Genomic DNA, 21,216 nt, shown 5'->3' with positions numbered 1-21,216 from the left:
ACAGAGCGAGAGAGGGAACACAAGCAGGGGGAGTGAGAGAGGGAGAAGCAGGCTTCCCGCTGAGCAGGGAGCCTGATGTGGGGCTCAATCCCAGGACCCCAGGATCATGACCTGAGCCGAAGGCAGCCGCTTAACGACTGAGCCACCCAGGCGCCCCCGGGGGACACTTTCAAATGTGCTTCAAACTTCAGCACACAGAATTATGAATTGTACTTTAAAACAAAAATTTTACTTCTTACATGTCTAGAACTTAATTAAATGAGACATCACTGAAAAAAACTTAAAGCCCCATCTTCTAGTTATTCTGAAATAAGGAAATCCTCCCATGAAAATGCTGTAACCTAACTTGGCTGGATTACAGAATCTGGCACTTAGCATTAGAGTAGAATCAGAAGAGAGCAGAGATCAGATGAGATTAGCTCAAGAATTACTAAGTAGGAGCCTTGATTTTCATGAAGGTTACAAAATTCATTTTCATCCTAAGTTTCCATAAATGTTTTTCTTAAAACTTTATTTTTTAAAAGATTTTATTTATTTGAGAGAGAGAGCGAGAGAGCATGGGGGGAGGGGCAGAGGGAGAAGGAGAAGCAGATTTCCCGCTGAGCAAGGGAGCCCAATGCAGGGCTTGATCCCAGGACCCTGGGATCATGACCTCAGCTGAAGGCAGACGCTTAACTGACTGAGCCACCAAGAACCCCTGTTTTTCTAAAACTTTAAAAGAAAACAATTTTTTTTGGTCTAAAACTTCACATATTTGGTACCTATCCAAAGATAAATTATTTTTGGAAGTTTTAGCAAATTTGTTCTCCCACTCCCGAATTAGTCAGTGAAACTAAAATAAATTTTTCTGCCTTCAGAAACAAGTGTGTTTTTAAATGTCAGTACAAGGGCTTTAGGAGAATACAAACCAATAATGTGGGAGGAGGTGATGGGTAGCAAGTCTGAAATTTCATAAGTTCTGAGGACATCTAATACACTTTTTCATCCAAATTTGAAGTGTTTGGTTACAATTGGATTCTATTTGAGGGACCTGGTGCTCTCAAAGGCCCAAATATTTATGGAACTAATAAATGGAAACCGCAGAGTATTTCCAATTGCTCACAATATCCTTAAATTTCTTTCTAGAAAAAAAATTTCTAGGAAAAGTATATAAGCCAAACTAATTTGATATACTAAAATAACTGTTGACTTACTTTTCTGTCTGTTCATTGAAAGGGAAATTGTCAGCAGCATCTCTCTGGGTATCTAAGAGAGACTTAGCTACAAAACATTATCCAAAGCCAGAGTTTGGGATAAGTGCATTCCTGACAGAGGTACAGATAAGCTTAAGAGAATTGTAGAAAAGTCTAGCTAGGATTGACTCAATCTAAAATTTGATTTAAAAGCCAAGTTAAAATCAGTATTAGTAGCTAATGAGATCTCACTTTAAAATCAATAATAAATATTAATTAAGCACCTACTGTTTACATGATAGATGATACTATGGTAGGATGAGTAATGGAAGTGGTGTTAGTAACATTATAAAGTGATTTAAGGACACATCTTATACTGATGTTAAAAAAAACAATGAGATATTAACATTTCAATATCTGTGATCGGGCTAAGCACTGTACTCGAAATAATGTTGATGGTGATAACACTTATAGGAAAGATAGAGCTTCAGACCCAAATGTAAAGGTGAACTGTTTGGCAGAGAAATGGGTTCTTTCTGTCTTATTCCTCAAGGTGAACAAACGCAAGAACTTACACTAAAAATATTTCAATCATGCAGCAGTGAAATGTCACATACCTTTATAAATATAATTTCTTTACAGGGCTTTGCTTATTTGAATTGCTTTGACCAACACTAGAACATTATATGGACATGTTAATAATCTTTCCTAATGATGACTAAGTTTTCAATACCCATACGTATCATCTCTGCCTGAGTTCTACAAAAATTCCTCTTGGAATTTTTGGAGAGAGTTCCACAGATCTGTATTCCTGCACCTAACCCATTGATTGTTTCCATTTATATTCCCTGAGTATGAATATCAATGACATTTAGTGGCAATCATATATTTTTCTTTATTTCTAACTTTTTACCTAGACGTAGCAAACATAACTATGATTTCATGGCTAGGCCTAAAGAAAATGCTGAGGCAAAGATAAATCTTTTTCTTCCTTCTAAATAGTCACGCTTGCCTTTCCATAGGGCAACCTTTTCTCCCGCTCTTTCTAATCTCTGGAGGTCACAGCCTCCTACTGAAGCGCAGCTCCTAGCCTGACAACCTCTCTCCTCTACCAACCCACTCCTATAAAATTTTGCACAGTTCAGAATTCTATTTCCTGACACCATTGCTCCCTTCTGGTTTATAGAGGGTAATCAGATTATTCCTACCCTAAAGCCTTTTAGCAAACCAAGTGCACCATCATCCTCCCCCCCACCACTATTTTTATTTTGAAAAATTTCAACCTCCAGAAAAAAAGATTTACTGAACTATTTGAATAATTTAATATTTTAATGTACTATTAAAACAGTGACTATATATGTTAATAATGCTTCAATAAACCTGACTTACACAAAAAAGTGACTAACATTTTGAGTGCCCAGAGACAACACTGTGCCAAGAGCATTAAATGCATTATTTCATTTAATAAAAAATCCCTCCAAAATTGGATCTAGTCACAGTTCCATTTTTACAGATGAGGAAACTGACTCCTAGAAAATTTAAGTAAGGTGCCCAAGATCATACCCCTAGTAAGATGCAGAATTCAAATCTTCATGACTAATTCCAGAGCCTTGGTCTTAACCAGTATAATGTACTTATTAAAGTGTACCAGCGCACCTGGGTGGCTCAGTCGGTTAGGCATCTGCCTTCAGCTTGGGTCATGATCCCGGGGTCCTGGGATTGAACCCCACATCAGGCTCCTAGCTCAGCAGGGAGCCTGTTTCTCCCTCTCCCTCTGCTGTTCCCCCTGCTTGTGTGCTCTCTGTCAAATAAGTAAATAAAATATTTTAAAAAATAATAAAGTATACCTCTTGACATAGTAACTAAATGCAATGTGTGAACCTTGATTGAATTTTGGATGATGAAAAAGAACAACTAAAAAAGATATCTTGAGGAGCACCTGGGTGGCTCAGTTGGTTGAGCTTCCAACTCTTGATTTCGGCTCAGGTCATGATCTCCACCTCCTAAGATGAAGCCACAGGAAGAGAAGCGAGGGGAATCACCTTGAGAGTCTCTCTCGCTCTCCCTCAGCCCCTCCCCCTGCTTGTGCTCACTCTCTCTCTCGCTCTCTAAAATAAATAAGTCTTGGGGCACCTGGGTGGCTCAGTCAGTTAAGCATCTGTCTTCGGCTCAGGTCATGATCCCAGGGTCCTGGGATTGAGCCCCACATCAGGCTCCTTGCTCAGACGCCCTCTCCCACTCCCCCTAGCTTGTGTTCCCTCTCTCGCTGTCTCTCTCTCTCTGTCAAATAAATAAATAAAATCTTTTCAAAATAATAAAATAAATAAAATAAATAAGTCTTTTAAAAAGATTTTAAAAATTAAAAAAATATTTTGGGGAAATTTTGGAAAATTTTTGCCATGGATTGGAGCTACTATTTGTTTCTTAGTTGTGATATATTGTGCTTAAGGAGAAAAATGTCCTTACTTTCAGTCAATGAAGTATTTGGAATGAAGTTTCATAATGTCCTCTATTTTCAAATGGTTCGCTTAAAAACATGTAGGTGAATATTTGCGTGCACGCGCACGCGCAGGCACACACACACACACACACACACACACAGCAACTGTGGCGTAATAGGAACTGATGAATCGATGTGAGGGTCACATGGATGTTCACTGTACTAGTCTTTCAACATTCCCCTAGGTTTTGAAAAATTTCAAGATAAAATGTTGAAGGGAAATGAATGCCTAGAAAAGGCTCTTGAAAAATAGTTTATAGAATCTCAGGAAATTTTAAAATTTCCTGAGATTTTAAAGATCAGGTGGAGTCTTATATCATCTTTTCCTTGGCCGATTTTTGGATAATTTCATCAATGGCACAAACAGGATTACACCATACACAATGCACCAATAAGCATTAGAAAGCATGAAATGTGTATATCCTCAGTAGTAGCAGGGTTAGATCAGGGAACTGATGTTAAAATTTTTTACTTTGGGGCGCCTGGGTGGTTCAGTCCTTGAGCGTCTGCTTCCGCTGGGGTCATGATCCCAGGGTCCTGGGATGGAGCCCTACATCGAGCTCCCTGCTCAGCGGGAAGCCTGCTTCTCCCTCTCCCACTTCCCCTGCTTGTGTTCCCTCTCTGGCTTTCTCTCTCTGTCAAATAAATAAATAAAATCTTTATTTTTTTTTACTTTCTTTACATTTTTACAACGATCATGGATTTTCAGAAAAGTTTTGTTTTATTTATTACATTAAAAAAGAAACAAAAGCCCTAAAAATTCCGAACTACTTCATTTCCCATTAGTGCAATCTGTAAATATGTCATGTAAATTAGAATCTTTATTCTGTTCGGCGTATCACTCTACTGGTGGAGTTTCGAGTTATAAATGGCAGCGCTAGGATTCTATAGCTGGTTCTACTTATGCATGGAGCCGTGCTTGCAAACAAAAACTAAGGAAGACCGGAAAAAGTTAATGTTTTAAAAAGAAGCAAGTGGCGGCAAAAATAGTTAAATTCTTGGATTCGGAACGCAACATTTAACGCCCAAGTCTCTGGCCAATAGCAGACCTGAGCGGAGATTGCTGGAATCCCCGGAAACCAGGAGGCGGGTGCAGTCCTTGCGGCCCACGGACCGGGTTTCAGGGCGGGACACGCCCCCACACCTAGGCCAATCGGGAGTGAGGAGGCGGGGTTCGGGGCCAGCCGGAGGCGGGGCGGGAGCAGGAGGGGTGTGTCTGAAGTGGGGGAGGCTAAGTCCTAGAAGGTGGCAATTTTCCTGGGCCGGCGGCGCGGGGAGAAGGTGGAAAGGTCTGCCTGGCCGGCCGGGGCTTCGGCCTCAGGCTCCGGGAAATGGCTTCGAGGGGCAGGATGGAGGACGTGAGTGCGCGGAAGTGGAGGGAGGCTGGCCCCGGAACCCCTTTCTTCCCTTGCTGGGCGCGCGGGGCGGAGACTGCCGGGGGAAGCCACCCTTAACCGGTGCGGCCGCGGCCGGAGGCGGCGCTTCCTGCGCGGGGCTGGCCAGGGGCGCGGGGTCCTGGGACAAGATACCCAGGAGGCAGTGGGGTCCGCGACGCGCCGGCTCTGGGCTTATTTTCCCGGGTGGAGGCCGGGTGGGCTGCTGGGCGGTGGATGCGCGGATGCGGGGGTCCCTGGCGGGCGCCCAGCTCACGTGCGGCGCGCGTCTTTGATCCCGGAACTGGGAGCTTCACGTGATGCGCGTCTGGCCTGACAGCCCTCGCTCGGGGCGCTTCTCTGAGCCGGGCCGCTTGGCTCCGCTCACACGTCCGGGGGCGCAGGGGGCCAGTCTCCCTCGTCGTGGCTTTAGAGGGCTTTGGATCCGGAGCAGCTGCGACATGCAGACCGGCCGCCGGCGTCCCACGGGCGGACCTGTCGCTATCATTGCCTAGAAGCCCGCATTGGAGAAAAACAGTGTCGTGATACTTTGAATTTAAGCGTGATAGGCATGGAAGGATTTTTAAATCGCCTTACTTAATGGATCCAAACCAGATTGCTAAAAACAAAACAAAAACAAAGGCCTAGTTTACAATCTATATAGTACAGAGTGAAATCTTTGCTTTAGCATATTAAAACATTTTTAGGGGAAACGTGTAATTGTGCCCAGAATTAACTGGTTTGCCTCATTGACAGGTAATAAAATTTACCCTTGAGAAATGCAAGTTGATAGTTAACGTTAAAGCACTAATTTGGATTAATACATTAATAGGAATATTACTGTGATCCTGTCACTGAATTAGGGGCATCAGGCAAGACACTTTAACAGTCCCAGCCCTACAAGACCTTAGATTTTGGTGTAAGTAGCAACCCCAGTTAAAGTATCTTAACTAAGAACCAAACAATTTCTAATGATAAGACTAAAACTTTCCATTTTTTTTCAGTTGAGAAAATGGAAAACTACCTGTAAGACATGAAAGTAGATTTGACATTCATATACATTTGAAGAAAAAAAATCATTGTTTCTGAATTTTTAAGGGTGAGATTCATAAGCTGAAATGTATGGGGAAATCTGAGGAAAATGAGAAACTCTTAGGAAAATGTGTGCAGTAAATGCTTCTTGGTTGATGCTAAGTTGCCCCAGGTTCTTGAATCTGTAGCTTTTACCTTTAGGATGAGTACAATTCTAGAAATCTGTTACACCAAACAATTGGAGATTAATGTTTCACCAACAGTTACATACCTAAATCACTTTAGATCCGAGCAAGTTGCCTGTATTGGGTACTTTGTGGATATGATTTCTACCATTCAGTAAAAACCTGAACATATGGTGTATGCCGTAGACCTAGATGCTTAAAAGAGCTAACAGAGGCAAAGGCTTTTCAGTTAGAGTTCATTGTTTGCAAGCTGTGAAACCAACTCTAGCTGATTTAAGGAAGAAAGGAATTTCTTTGAAATGATACAGGGTGGATGAACACCTACACCTCTGAAAGGAGTCCAAACAAGGGCGGCTCAAGGGAGCTAAGTGACAGGGGTCCTTTCAGAGTCTGCCCTGGAATGGTCTCCCTTTGGTTTGTTACTCACAGAAAGAATTGAATTGTCCAGCCCACTGAGGTTCCACGAGAGGCCAGAGGTTCCACCTTGTCAGAGGAGGGTGAAAAGTATTGAAGGATGTTCCTTCCCATTGAGACTTAATGCAGAGGTAGACAGTGAGTCTCCAGAGGAGATGGATTTATTGTCACAAAAGAAGAGGAAAGAGATCCATGTGGGCAAAACTACGGATATCTTGTACAGGCTTGATGTAGTTATTAACAGTGTAAGTGAAGAAATTATTTGGATTCAGGAGTTGTCTTTTACCTTTCACATGGAGATGGTGAGTTGCCATCTGAGAGTGATGAGGCGTTGTTTGTATGGTTATACTACATTTCCTATGGAATATACTGGACAGTGTATTTAATACAGCCACCAAATACACTGTATTTACTGAACAGCTAATAAGTGACATAGAGAAGAAACCATATTACAGTCTCCAACCCCTTCAGTGTAGTCAGGAGAAATAAAAGGTATGTACATTAAAAAGGAAAAAAACAAGATAGCATAAGAAATATTCCAAATTAGGGGCGCCTTGGTGGCTCAGTGGGTTAAGCGTCTGCCTTCGGCTCAGGTCATGGTCCCAGGGTCCTGGGATCGAGCCCCACATGGAGCTCCCTGCTCAGCGGGGAGTCTGTTTCTCCCTCTCCCTCTGCCCCTCCACCCCTGCACATGCTCTCTTGGTCACTCTTGCTCACTCTTGCTTCCTCTCTCAAGTAAATAAATAAAATCTTAAAAAAAAAAAAAAAACTATTCCAAATTAATATTATGAGCAGTACATTTTATAGCAGTTTTAAAGTAGAAAGAAAATAGTTGGCAGGACAAGTTGGTTTTTTTGGTTTTGTTTTTGTTTTTTTAGAGAGGGTGGGGGAGAGAGGGAGAATCTTAAGCTGGCTCCACACCCAGCACGGAGCGGACTGGGGCTTCATCTCAACCCTGAGATCGTGACCTGAGGCGAAATCAAGAGTCTGACGCTTAACCGACTGAATCACCCAGGCGCCCCGGCAGGACAAGTTTTATAGAGAACTTAAGTCTTGTGTGGATTCTGAAAAATATAAGAAGGATATTTATGGGGCACTCCAGAAAGGTCATTTAGGCTAGGGGAGGGGTGCATGGAAGGGAGGTAAATGGGAGACAAATTGACAGTAGTCTTACAGTTAAGGTTTCAAGGCCAGCTTTGTTTAGATTCTCAGGCCCCACAAGAAGTTGGGCGGTCTTTCATTCACTCCACACACACATTGAGCACCTACTCTGTGTTGGTGCTAAAGGTATAAGGAATATACAGAACAGTCTCTGCCCTTGTGAAGCACACTCTTCCAACCACTTTGTTACCTTGTGGTTAGTATTGGAGGTTGTAACAGAGACACATGTGAGAGTGCGGTAGGGACTTCTATTCCTAGCTGGCACCATGTAGCAGGGACTGGATTCATCCTTCTGCCTGAAGTAACCAAAAACTACATACAGTATATGAAACAACACTTTCTGAGCTGTTGAACATCGGGCAGTGAAGGACAGTGCTTTCCGAGAGCAGGGAGACAGTCAGATGGTTGCCCCCCAGCTGACCACCCTGAGAGAGTCTGCGGGCTGTGACAGGAAAGGGTGCCCCGGCAGAGGTCAGCAGGCTCCCTGAGTTGAGGAGATGGAGCTGAGAGTCTGGGGAGACTGAGGCAACTGGAGTTCACATGGCAGTACCTGGAGAGGAGAGAGGCACAGAGGGAGAAGTGAAAATGTGCAGAGTCCCCCTCGGAGTCAGCAGAGTCCTGCTTGGTCCGACCGGGCCTGTGAGGATGTTGCCCATGGCCTGGAAAGGAACCACCTGAAATGATTAGAGGAGGCAGTACTTAGTGCTCACACAGGGCTGGGCATAGTGCCTAGTCCACCAGCCCGACTGGAAACTCCATAATTCACAGGGTACGAGGTGCTCACAGAAGTCTTACCTTCATAGTGGGGGAGAAATTAGCCTTAGGCTAAACATGGCTGTGGTCCCACCTAATAATAAGTCTTAAAAGCAAGACCAAAAAGATCACACTGTTTCCAAGTAACTTAACTGCATTCCAGAAAAAAAGCTCAAGAATATTTATAAGAATGCAAAACTGGGGGCGCCTGGGTGGCTCAGTTGGTTAAGCGACTGCCTTCGGCTCAGGTCATGATCCTGGAGTCCCGGGATCGAGTCCCGCATCGGGCTCCCTGCTCAGCAGGGAGTCTGCTTCTCCCTCTGACCCTCCTCCCTCTCATGCTCTCTGTCTCTCATTCTCTCTCTCTCAAATAAATAAATAAAATCTTTAAAAAAAAAAAAAAGAATGCAAAACTGTCCAGCACCCAAAGAGATAAATCGGGAAGTCTTGCATCCAATCCAAAATTACCAGGCATTGATGATTATGTGACATGGTAAAGGTGTGTATCAAATTAACTCATGGTGCACTTTAAACTTACACAAAGCTATATGTCGACTATCTTTTTTTTTTCTTTTATTATGTTATGTTAATCACCATGCATTACATTATTAGTTTTTTTTTTTTTTTAAGATTTTATTTATTCATTCGAGACACAGAGATACAGAGAGAGAAAAAGCACGAGCAGGGGGAGAGGCAGAGGGAGAAGCAGGCTCCCCGCTGAGCCAGGAGCCGGACGTGGGGCTCGATCCCAGGACCCCAGGATCATGACCTGAGCTGAAGGCAGACGCTTAACCATCTGAGCCACCCAGGCGCCCCGGTTTGTTTGGTTTTTTTTTTAAAGATTTATTTATTTATTTATTTATTTGACAGAGAGAGAGACAGCGAGAGAGGGAACACAAGCAGGGGGAGTGGGAGAGGGAGAAGCAGGCTTCCTGCCGAGCAGGGAGCCCGATGCAGGGCTCGATCCCAGGACCCTGGGATCATGACCTGAGCCGAAGGCAGACGCTTAACGACTGAGCCACCCAGGCGCCCCCATCGACTGTATCTCGATGAAGTTGAAAAAAATTATCAAGCATGCAAAAGGCAGGGAAGTATGACATATAAGTCAGTTGAAACTGATTCAGAAATGACACGCTAGAAATAGCAGACAGGAACATTAAAAAACTACAACCACTTTCTGTATATTCCAAAGGGTAAAAAGACATACGGGAGATATAAAATAGACCCAAGTCAAACTTGGGGACATGAAAAGTGCAGTGTTGGATGCAAAGGGCAGTAGGAACAGTGTTGAGGCATCAGAGAAGCCAATGTTTTTGCTAAGACAAGCACTGACACGTGGGCAGAAGGAAGTAAGGCACAGGGACTGAGAGTTTTGTGAGAGACGGGCGCATCAGCAGTCAGCATCAGGAAGAAGAGAGAAATAACGAGAGGCAAGTCCCAAAAAGTAGCTTGGGAATGGATTGTAAAACAGAGCACCAGACTAAGAATTTGAACTTTGTCCCGAGGCTAATGGGGAGGGACTCAAGTTTTGGGGGAGAGAAACGTGAATGTTCATGTTAGAAGGCATCCGACTGCAGTAAGAGGTTGCTAAGGTCTGGAGACTGGAGGGGGGAGGCCATGAGAAGTGATGGGGCCTGGGCTGAAGAGTGAGAATAGAGAGGCAGGAACAGATCGAGGAGTCAGAGTGGTAAGGCATTTTATGTGGGGAGCAAGGGAAGACAAGTGTTCGAGACAATAGGGCTAAAACTTACTGACTGCCATGTCTGTACCAGGCAGTGTTCTGGCACTTTTATGAATAGTAACTTATTTAATCTTCCCACCAAAGCTATGAAACAGGTGCTATTAGAACTCTGTTTCCTGAGATGCCGAAACAGGCATGGAGATGAAGTTACTTGCTCACCGCTAGGAAGCAGGAGAACTTGTGTCTGAACCCAGGCAGTTTGCCCTAGGAGCTTGCCTGTAACCACAGTACTTACTGCCTTTCTGTCTGGTCAGAGCTGATTCTCCCCACAGCTCCCGAGAATCTCTCCTAATTAGCCCAGGTCTTTGACGAAACCCTAACTGAGTTAGGAACACTGCCGAGATAGGTTTGGAACCGTCATTCGTTCATCATCTGTTCCCTGGGTGCCAACCCTGAGTCACTATTGGGTGCTAGGATTACAAAGACAAATAAGTGATGGGGAGTTTGTGAGTCTCATGAAATCTACTGGGGAGGATAGGTAAGAAATAAGACCATCACAGGATAGTATGATAGTATGAGCACCAAATGTGTGGGAAGGCCTGGAGGTGTGGCATGATCCAGATGCTTGGATGCCCAGGGAGGCTACCTGTGGGAACTGCCCCCGCGGGGCCTGGAAGGATGCACAGATGGTAGCCAAGGGAAGCGCCGTGGAGACTGGGACATCTGCTGCCTGAGAGAGAGCTAGAGGCAGAGGAGTCTTGAAAAGAACAGAAATAATCAGAATCATACCGTAAGTTACGGCAAACTAAACAGGAAGCTATATGTAGGCATTGAATGAAAAAAAAATTGTAGAGCAGCACTGAAAGCCTGAGTTTGGAGACTGAGAAGGCCGCCCCAGATCTGAGTTAGGCTCCAGATTATTATTTTTTATCTTTGTAATCTGGTGCCCAGAAACCATCCCTATACCATTTGTCTCACTCTACCCCTTCCAAAGAGGCTTTATCCTCTCTTTCCAAATGCTATTCTCAGGCTTCCCTTTTTCTGATGAAATCTTTATTTCCATATTATTTTTGTCCAGTTAGCTCACTTATAATATTATTTCATCCTGTATGCCTTTATCCCTAGCCTCCCCAATGAAAATGTAATCTTTTGGATTACATTTTGTATTTTTTTATCTTCTAGTACCTTATATATAATAGTTTTCAGCAAGGGTCTGAGATTAAGAGATGGTTATACGTACCAGAGACCTGATAGTACTGTTCCTGTCGAGACAATACCTTTAAGTAAGACAAACTGAATTTTTAGGTTTCAGCTCAACCCCATCAGCTACGTCAGGGACTTTGCAACTGGTTGTTTTCATTGAGAACCTGTATCTATAAACTAAAGTCTCCTTGAGGATCTATCAGGGTGTTCTGTTTCCTTCTCTAAAACATTTCTATCATAACTGAAAGTTTAATAAAGCCTCCACCAACTTTCCAAACATCAAGATGTAGTTTAAGAATTGCAACCATATGTAATTATTTCATCAATAATCTAATGTTAGATAAATCAAATCTAAGTTTTGAGAACTTAAAGAAAAAATTGTTTGCCTTAATCTCATTATATATTACCTCATTTGAAGATAACTGAAGTAAGATTTCCTCTACCCATTTTAATACTTGTTTTCACCAATTTGTATACAGTAGTTACCTAGAAGTTTATGATATTTTTAAATTGGCTTCAGGTAGGGAGTGTATTTTTCTTGCCTCTAACTTGTGTAATGGTTTTTAATGCTTTAGAGTTTAATAGATTTGTCTTAGAAACATAATCTAGAAAGTGGTGATTATAGTTTGCTTCTGTTTTTCTGTACCTCAGGGTTCCTTGGATCTCACCCAAAGTATTGAAGATGACCCCCTTCTGGACACCCAGCATCTCCCACATCATTCATTACATGCCCAGTTTAGACCCAGATTCCATCCTCTTCCTACAGTCATCATAGCAAATCTTCTCTTATTAATACATGTAAGTTGGCTGGGACAAAGTAATCCATACAGAGGTAATGTTCTTAAAAATATATATAAGCTCTGCAGAGGGCAGTTTGGCCACATCTATCAACATTTAAAATGTGCATACTTTTTTACTTATCTCTCTACGTCAAAGAATTTACTGTCGATATATTTGCACACATGTAAGGATATTGTATTTTTTTTTTTTTTAAGATTTTATTTATTTATTTGACAGAGAGACATCGAGAGAGGGAACACAAGCAGGGGGAGTGGGAGAGGGAGAAGCAGGCTCCCCGCTGAGCAGGGAGCCTGATGCGGGGCTCGATCCCAGGACCCTGGGGTCATGACCTGAGCCAAAGGCAGACGCTTAACCGACTGAGCCACCCAGGCACCCCAAGGATATTGTTGATAATAGTAATGTTGTCTGTAATATCAAGATATTGCAACAACCACCATTCAGATGACACTGATGTCCCATCCATATGAAGGAATGCTCTGCACCTGTTGAAAATGAAACAGGGTGGATATGTATCTATTGATTTAGACCAGTCTTCACACTTACGTTGTTGAGTGTTCACAAACACAGGTATACGTTCAGGATTGCGCAGAATGTTCCTATTTGCACATTTTAAAAGGTGATTGCAGGGTGGCTGGGTGGCTCAGTCGGTTAAGCGTCTGAGATGTCTAAAGGGCATCTCACACTTAAAATATCCAAAAAGAGAATTCTTAATTTTCTATCCTTCTCCATGGATTTCTCCATATTATTGACTAGAAAGACTCCTTTCAGTCTGTTTTTAAGGCCAATAAACTCCCCCTCCCCCTGCTCGTGCTTGCTCTCTCTCTCTCTCAAACAGATAAAATTTTTTAAAAAAATAAAAGATAATTGAGAGGGCTGGTGTACATGTATATTCCTGTGTATAAACAGAAGATTTCTAGAAGCATTCACAAGTTCCTTTTAATACTAGTTCCCACTGAGGTAGAGGACTGAGGGCCTCAATAGAAGGCACAGCTGATAGATTTTTAGTATTTGCCTTTTGTACTATTTGAGGTTTTTTTTTTTTTTGCCATATGCATGTATTACTTTTTCAGTTACTAAAACAAAAAAAAGATGTAGATAAATCTTTGTATGTTGACACAGAAATTTACCAATTTATCTACACTTAGGAAATAATGTCAAGCAGAGAAATCAAGTTGCAGCAGAACAATACGTATTGTTGCACCGTATTTTAAACTATGATAAAATTATAAATGTCTGGGGACTTTTTTTTTTGAGAGAGAGCATGAGTGGGGACGGGGGACAGCGGAAGAGGGAGAAAGAGTCCTAAGCAGGCTCCATCCTCAGTGTGTAGCCCGACACGAGGCTTGATCCCACGACCCTGAGACCATGACCTGAGCTGAAATCAAGAGTTGGATGCTCAACCGACTGAGCCACCCAGGCTCCCCAAATGTCTGGGGATTTTTAAAAACACATGTGTTGCAACTAGTAGATAAATCAGTCCTAGAGATAAATGATAGTGACTACAGTCAACCATATTGTATGTATTATAAACTTCAGTGTTGCCAAGAAATTAGATATCTTAATTGTTCTTACCACAAAAAGGAAGCCGTAATTATGTGAAGTGATAGAGGTGTTAGCTAATGCTGGGAAGGTAATTATATTGCAATATATAAATGTATCAAATCAACAAGTTGTAGGGGCCTCTGGCTGGCTCAGTTGGAGAAGGGTGTGACTCTTGATCTCAGGGTGGTGGGTTTGAGCCCCACATTGGGTGTAGAGATTACTAAAATAAGATAAAAAGTTAACAACAACAAAAAACACAAACAAAAAGCCAAGTTGTACTCCTTAAACTTACACAATGTTATAGGTCAGTTATAGCAATAAAAATAAATAAGTCAGTAAATTCAACATCACATACAAAAAGAAACCCCTAAATGGAAAAACAAACAAAAAACCTATGTGTGAATGGTCTTGGTGTAGGCTTATTGATGGCTCTGCAGCTAGTCTGTTAGTCATCTCCATTTTGGTTATTGAGATCTGAAGCACTAGGGGATGTAGTTATTCTTTGCTACAATGTGAAAAAGCAAGAGCGCATATTCTTAGCAATCCCACATGTTCATGAGGAGAATAAATGTGGTTCATTGACTCGTTCAGCAGCTGCTCCAGTAACGCACACTGTATAGACTTGAATTCAGAACTGAATGCCCTGAGGAGAGAGGTGCATCCTGTTTCCTTGTGTAGTTGTAGTAAGTGTGGCGTGGGTCCCCCACGGCTTCCCGATCCCCAGATTATCAGCTGAAGAGGTAGCCTCCTGGTCCCTGGATTATGGCCTGTTTTTCTTCTTACTTTTTTTTTTAATAACATTTCTTTAATTTGTGTAACATACTCTATATGTACTTATACCCCCCGCATACACACAAACATACACACATATGACTTTGAAAAACCTTTTTATATTAAATTGCCTGCCTATGATACTATGGGATCAATTGCCCTAATTTTAGGACTAAGAAAATCTTGTGTTAAAAAACAAGAAAAAGGGACGCCTGGGTGACTCAGTCGGTTAAGCAGCTGCCTTTGGCTCAAGTCATGATCTCAGGGTCCTGGGATCGAGTCCCGCATCGGGCTCCCTGCTCAGTGGGGGGAGCTTGCTTCTCCCTCTCCCTCTGCTTGTGTTCTGTCAAATAAATAAAATCTTTAAAGATAAATAAATAAATAAATAAATAATATATATATTTCTTTAAAAAAAAAGAAAAAAGAAAAATACCAGCATTACCCTGATACCCAAACCAGATAAAGACACCACAACAAAGAACTACAGTCCAATATCTCTAATGAACATAGATGCAAAAATCCTCAACAAAATACTAGCAAACCAAATCCAACAATACATTTAAAAAGTCCTTCACCGGGGCACCTGGGTGGCTCAGTCGTTAAGCGTCTGCCTTCGGCTCAGGTCATGATCCCAGGGTCCTGGGATCGAGCCCCGCATCAGGCTCCCTGCTCGGCGGGAAGCCCGCTTCTCCTTCTCCCACTCCCCCTGCTTGTGTTCCCTCTCTCACTGTGTCTCTCTGTCAAATAAATAAATAAAATCTTAAAAAAAAAAAACAAAAAAACTTCACCACGATCAAGTAGGATTCATTCCTGGGTTGCAGAGGTGGTTCAATACTCCTAAATCAATCAACATGATACATCACATTAATTTTTAAAAAAAGAATAAGAACCATATAATCATTTCAATAGATCAGAAAAAACATTTGACAGAGTACAACATCGATTCGTGATTAAAAAAACCCTCAACAAAATAGGCCTAGAAGAAACATACTTCAACATAATAAAGGCCATCTGAAAAACCCACAGTTAACATCATCCTAAATGGGAAAAACCTGAGGTTTTCTTTACGGCCAAGAACAAGATAAGGATGTCCACTCTCACCACTTTTATTCAACATAGTACTGGAAGTCCTAGCCTCAGCAATCAGACAACAAAAAGAAAGAAGAGGCATCCAAATCAGCAAGGAAGAAGTAAAACTTTCACTATTTGCACATGACATGATAGTCTATGTAGAAAACCTGAAAAACTCCACCAAAATAAACGAATTCGATAGGATACAAAATCAATGTGCAGAAATCTGTTGCATTTCTATACACCAATTATGAAGCCGCAGAAAGAGAAATCAAGGAATCAATGCCATTTACAATTGCACCAAAACCCATAAGATACCTAGGACTAAACCTAACCAAAGAGGTGAAAGACCTATACTCTGAAAACTATAAAACACTGATGAAAAATTGGAAGATGACATAAAGAAATGGAAAGGCATTCCATGCTCATGGATTGGAAGAACAAATACTGTTAAAGTGTCTATACTACCCAAAGCAAACTACACATTTAATGCAATCCCTATCAAAATACCAACAGCATTTTTCACAGAGCTGGAACAAGCAATCGTAGAATTTGTATGGAACCACAGAAGACCCCGAATAGCCAGAGCAATCTTGAAAAAGCAAAGCAAAGCAGGAGGCATCACAATACCGGACTTCAAGCTCTATTACAAAGCTGTAGTGAACAAGACAGTATGGTACTGGCACAAAAATAGACACAGAGATCAGTGGAACAGAATAGAAAACCCAGAAATGAACCCGCAATTATATGGTCAATTAATCTTCGACAAAGCAGGAAAGAATATTGAATGGGAAAAAGACAGTCTCTTCAACAAATGGTGTTGGGAAAACTGGACAGCAACATACAAAAGAATGAAACTGCGTCATTCTCTTTCACCATACACAAAAATAAACTCAAAGTGGATGAAAGACCTAAATGTGAGACCTGAAACCATAAAACTCTGAAGAGAGCACAGGCAGTAATTTCTCTGCCATCGGCCATAGCAACTTTTTTCTAGATAAGTCTTCTGAGGCAGGAGAAACAGAAGTTAAACTATTGAGACTACATCAAAATAAAACACTTCTGCACAGCAAAAGAAACAACAAAACTAAAAGGCAACCTACAGAATGGGAGAAGATATTTGCCAGTGACATACCTGATAAAGGGTTAGTATCCAAAATACATAAAGAACTTAGAAAACTCAACACCCCCAAAAAAAATCCAATTAAAAAAATGGGCAGGAAGACATGAACAGACATTTCTCCAAAGAAAACATCCAGATGACCAACAGACACATGAAAATATGCCTCGCATCACTTATCAGAGAAATACAAATCGGAACTACAGTGACCTGTCACCTCACACCTATCAGAATGGCTAAAATCAGTAACACAGGAAACAACAGCTGTTGGCGAGGATGCGGAGAAAAAGGAACCCACCTACATTGTTGGTAGGAATGCAAACTGGTGTAGCCACTGTGGAAAACAGTATGGAGGTTCCTCAAAAAGTTAAAAATAGAACTACCCTATGATCCAGCAATTGCACTACTGGGTGTTTACCCAAAGAATACAAAAACACTAATTCAAAGGGATACATGTACCCTGATGTTTATTGCAGCATTATTTACAATAACCAAATTATGAAAACAGCCCAAGTGTCCCTCAGTTGTTAAATGGATAAAAAAGAGAATATTTTATGGCTGGGAATATGACCCAGCCATAAAAAAGAATGAAATCTTGTCATTTGCAACGACATGGATGGAGCTAGAGAGTATTATGCTAAGCAAAATAGAGAAGGACAAATGCCAATGTGATTTCACGCATGTGGAATTTAAGCAAGAAAACAAATGAGCAAAGGGGAAAAAAGAGAGAGAGACAAACCAAGAAAGAGACTCTTAATTATAGAGAACAAACTGATGGTTCCCGGGGAAGGGGCGAGGATGCGTGAACTAGGTGAGGGGGATTAAGGAGTGCACTTGTGATGAGCACCGGGTGGTGTATGGAATTGTTGAATTACTATATTGTACACCTGAAACTAATATTACCTTATATGTTAACTGAAATTTAAGTAAAAACTTAAAAAAACAAGAAAAATATCTGTATGCTACTTTTTATATAAAATGGATCAGTTTGGTTCAATGTACAGTGTTTTCCAGTATAAGGAATTTGTTGACCTTTCAAATTTTCCTTTATGCTAATAGGCATCTTGAGTTGCCATAGCAAATATGACTGCTCTTGGCAAATTGCTCAGACAAATCACATATATTTTAAATAGATTTATTATATGCTAGGATTGCCTGCTATTGAATGTTTTGTGATGAATACTAATGCTATATTTTTCTTTATTTGATTTTTTAAATTACAAAATAACTTCCTTATTGTTACAAGTAAAACATTACCAAAGTGTACAAAGATAAAATCGTATCTTCCCTTTTCTCTGCTTCAGCCCTTCTCCCCAAGTTAATAAATGGGTGTATCTCAGTGCCTTTCATTCAATTCGTACAAATATATACAAAAAGAGGGGCACCTGGGTGACTCAGTCAGTTAAGTGACCAACTGTTGATCTCAGCTCAGGTCTTAATCTCAGGGTCTTGAGTTCAGCCCCGTGTTGGGCTCTGTGCTGGGCATATATTATACCTTTATATATATCATACATATATTTTGTATACATATATATGCATACATATATATGTATATATACACAAAAAGATTAGTACATATATAAAGGGATTTCCCCCATTTCCTCTCCCCATCCCCCAATGGGATAATCTGTATTTATTATTCTGCAGAGGTGTTTCTCGTACTTCAGCATGCGACAGACTCCCTGGCAGGCTTATTAAACTAGATAGCTCGGTGACACCCCCAGAGATTTTTGATTCTGCTGGTTTGGGGTGGGATCTGAGAATTTGCCTTTCTAACTAGTTCCCTTGTGATGCTCATTGTGCTGGTCTGTAAACCACACTTTGAACTACTACTCTACAACTTCTTTTAATCTTAACATACAGACATCCATCCAAATTACAGGGAGATTTAGTTAATTCTTTTATAGCCAAATAATATTCTGTTATACAAGTAGATCTATCTTTTTAAAAAAAAAATTTTTTTTTTAAGATTTTATTTATTTATTTGACAGAGGGAGACAGGGAGAGAGGGAACACAAGCAGGGGGAGTGGGAGAGAGAGACGCAGGCTTCCTGCGGAATAGGGAGCCCAATGTGGGGCTCGATCCCAGGACCCTGGGACCATGACTGGAGCCGAAGGCAGACGCTTAACGACTGAGCCACCCAGGTGCCCCACAAGTAGATGTGTCGTAATTTATTCAGGCATTCTGCTAGGAATGAACACATATCCTTGGGGCAATTTTCAGTTTTTTGCAAATATAGAGAATCCTGCAGTAAATATTCGTATCCATAGAACCCTCTATACTGGTGCTTTTACTTCTGATGGGTAGAGTCCTTAAGACAGGATTACTGAGTCAAGATGCTTCCAAATTCTTTTTCCACATCTATTCCCAGACCAGTAGCAATATATGAGAATGTCTGTTTGCCTGTATTATGGCACCAGTCTTTTAATTTTTTGTCAATCCAACTGGATAGTTATTTTTGTTCTCTTAAAACTGAAACTAGAAATAAAGTTTTTTAAACTGTGATTTTTATTAGTTACCTCTGAAGCACTAAATTAACTGTTTTTACTCTTCAATAAAAGAAGTGGGCAAGAAATTGTTTAACATTAAGTACTCATCTCTGTTAGATTGGATTTAGGGTGACTTTTCTTATTTGTGATTTGTTTCCAAATTTTCTGCAAAGTTTTCTCCAAATTTTCTGTTTAAAACGTTTGTAAAATGGCAAAAAAAGTTATTTTTAAATTCATTTATAAAAATAGGATAGCAAAAGTCATAGGTATGAGTATGTGCTGGGATGGTGATCATCATTTTTTAATTCCAAATATTGAATATTAATCCTACTGCTTTCCTTTCCGCCAGGTTGTATTTGTCATTTTAGCATTTTTAACAGGTGTACTTTGCTCTTACCCTAATCCAATTGAGGACAAGTGCCCAGGAAACTATATCAACCCATTGAAAGTTCAGACAGTCATAATCCTTGGAAAAGTTATTTTGTGGATTCTGCATTTCCTTCTTGAACGCTACATCCAGTACCACCACAACAGAGTCAGAAACCGAGGCTATAACACGATCTACCTATCCACCAGGCATCTTAAAGGACTTGCACTGATGATACACTCAACCGGTGAGTCTGGCTCAGCTTGTCTGTGGCTTGCTTGCGTGGCAGAAATGCCAGCAGAAAGAAAATGTGAGGTTTGACTTTATAATCAAATACATTCTCTCATGTTTGTCAGAGTGATGTGTGTTGTGGCCACTAAAATTTGGATCACCTTAATGGCTTGAAGGGACAGTATCGTAGCCAATGAGGTTTACCCGAGGTGCACTGATTGCTAATTGAAAACTTTTCCCAATAATACAGTCTTAATTTTCTTTTTTTTAAAAAGATTTTATTTATTTGAGAGAGAGAGAACACAGCAGGGCATGGGAAGATGGAGAGGGAGAAGCAGTCTCCCCGCTGAGCAGGGAGCCCAATGCGGGCCTTGATCCCAGGACTCTGGGATCATGACCTGAGCCAAAAGCAGACGCTTAACTGACTGAGCCACCCAGGCGCCCCAATATAGTCTTAATATTCCTTTGACATCTGTGTTTGTCATCATAGGGGAGGGGAAAAAAATGTCCATCTACCCTTCTAGGTAGATTTTTGGCTGAGACTGCACTGTAATAAAAGCTTAACGGGAAAAATAAATAGAAGTTTAGTAACATGCATACCTCCTGTGTACATGGGAGAGACCCAAGAAAACTGAGTAACTCTCCAAAATGGGCCACGCCACCACCTTAAATACCATCTCTAGCCCAAGAGACCAGAGATGTGGTGAGGCGGTTGGAGGAGTTATGGGAGGTTACCAGGAAAGCTCTGTAAACAACGGTGAGATTGTTACACAGATTTAAGTCTGTGCCTTCTCTGTGGATAATTGTTTCTAGAAATGTACAATCTTCCTTCTCTTCCTGGACAGAGAGGACAGGCCTGTAGTTTTCCCTTGTACCTGTCTCTTACAAAAGGGTAAATTCTACTCAGCTTTCAGAGCTCCACCTGTGTCCGCTGTTTCTTAAAAATAATCAGCTTAAAATAATCCTGACGCCTAGAAAGTGTATTTTGGGGTGGCATTTTCTGCCCCCCATCATTGTGAACATGTTGTCCACGTATCTGCCTGTGTGTAATGTAGACCCCCCGCTTTGGTATGAGCCATCTTAATCCTCTCAAGACGATACAAATGCTGTTGCTATTTGATACTTGGAGGATAAGAGGAAGGAATTGCTTTACTTTAAATGAAGTTCAGTGTTTTTCTTTCAGTGAGAGACTGTGATATAATAAAATGCATTATCCAAAATGGAAAACTTGAAAAACACTTTATGAAGGCAAGGTCAGAAAGTCCGTACAGGACTTAGCTGCATTAGTACCCACTTTGTTTATTGTTGCAAACATTTTAAAGGCTGAATGGAATTAAATTGAACTTCTT

At 41.2% G+C, this 21,216-nt stretch overlaps 1 protein-coding gene and 1 pseudogene across 3 annotated transcripts in view; both read left to right on the top strand.

Moving 5' to 3' along the window:
• The first annotated feature begins 4,894 nt into the window (after window positions 1-4,894).
• TMEM192 (transmembrane protein 192) overlaps window positions 4,895-21,216 on the top strand; it is a 28,828-nt gene continuing 12,506 nt past the window's right edge. For all 3 annotated transcript variants that reach the window (XM_032413137.1, XM_032413138.1, XM_032413139.1), the window contains exons 1-3: window positions 4,895-5,030; window positions 12,126-12,272; window positions 19,619-19,883. In XM_032413137.1, coding sequence (XP_032269028.1) covers window positions 5,004-5,030; window positions 12,126-12,272; window positions 19,619-19,883 — 439 coding nt within the window. In that variant the 5' untranslated portion in view covers window positions 4,895-5,003. The remainder of the gene's footprint in view (window positions 5,031-12,125; window positions 12,273-19,618; window positions 19,884-21,216) is intronic.
• On the top strand, window positions 20,027-20,141 carry LOC116637649 (annotated as a pseudogene).

This window comes from Phoca vitulina, unplaced genomic scaffold (genome assembly GCF_004348235.1).
Source record: "Phoca vitulina isolate PV1807 unplaced genomic scaffold, GSC_HSeal_1.0 scaffold14, whole genome shotgun sequence".
In the NCBI taxonomy this organism is placed as follows: domain Eukaryota; kingdom Metazoa; phylum Chordata; class Mammalia; order Carnivora; family Phocidae; genus Phoca; species Phoca vitulina.
Note: the sequence above shows the minus strand (reverse complement) of the source record. Positions and strands in the feature narration are given on the sequence as shown.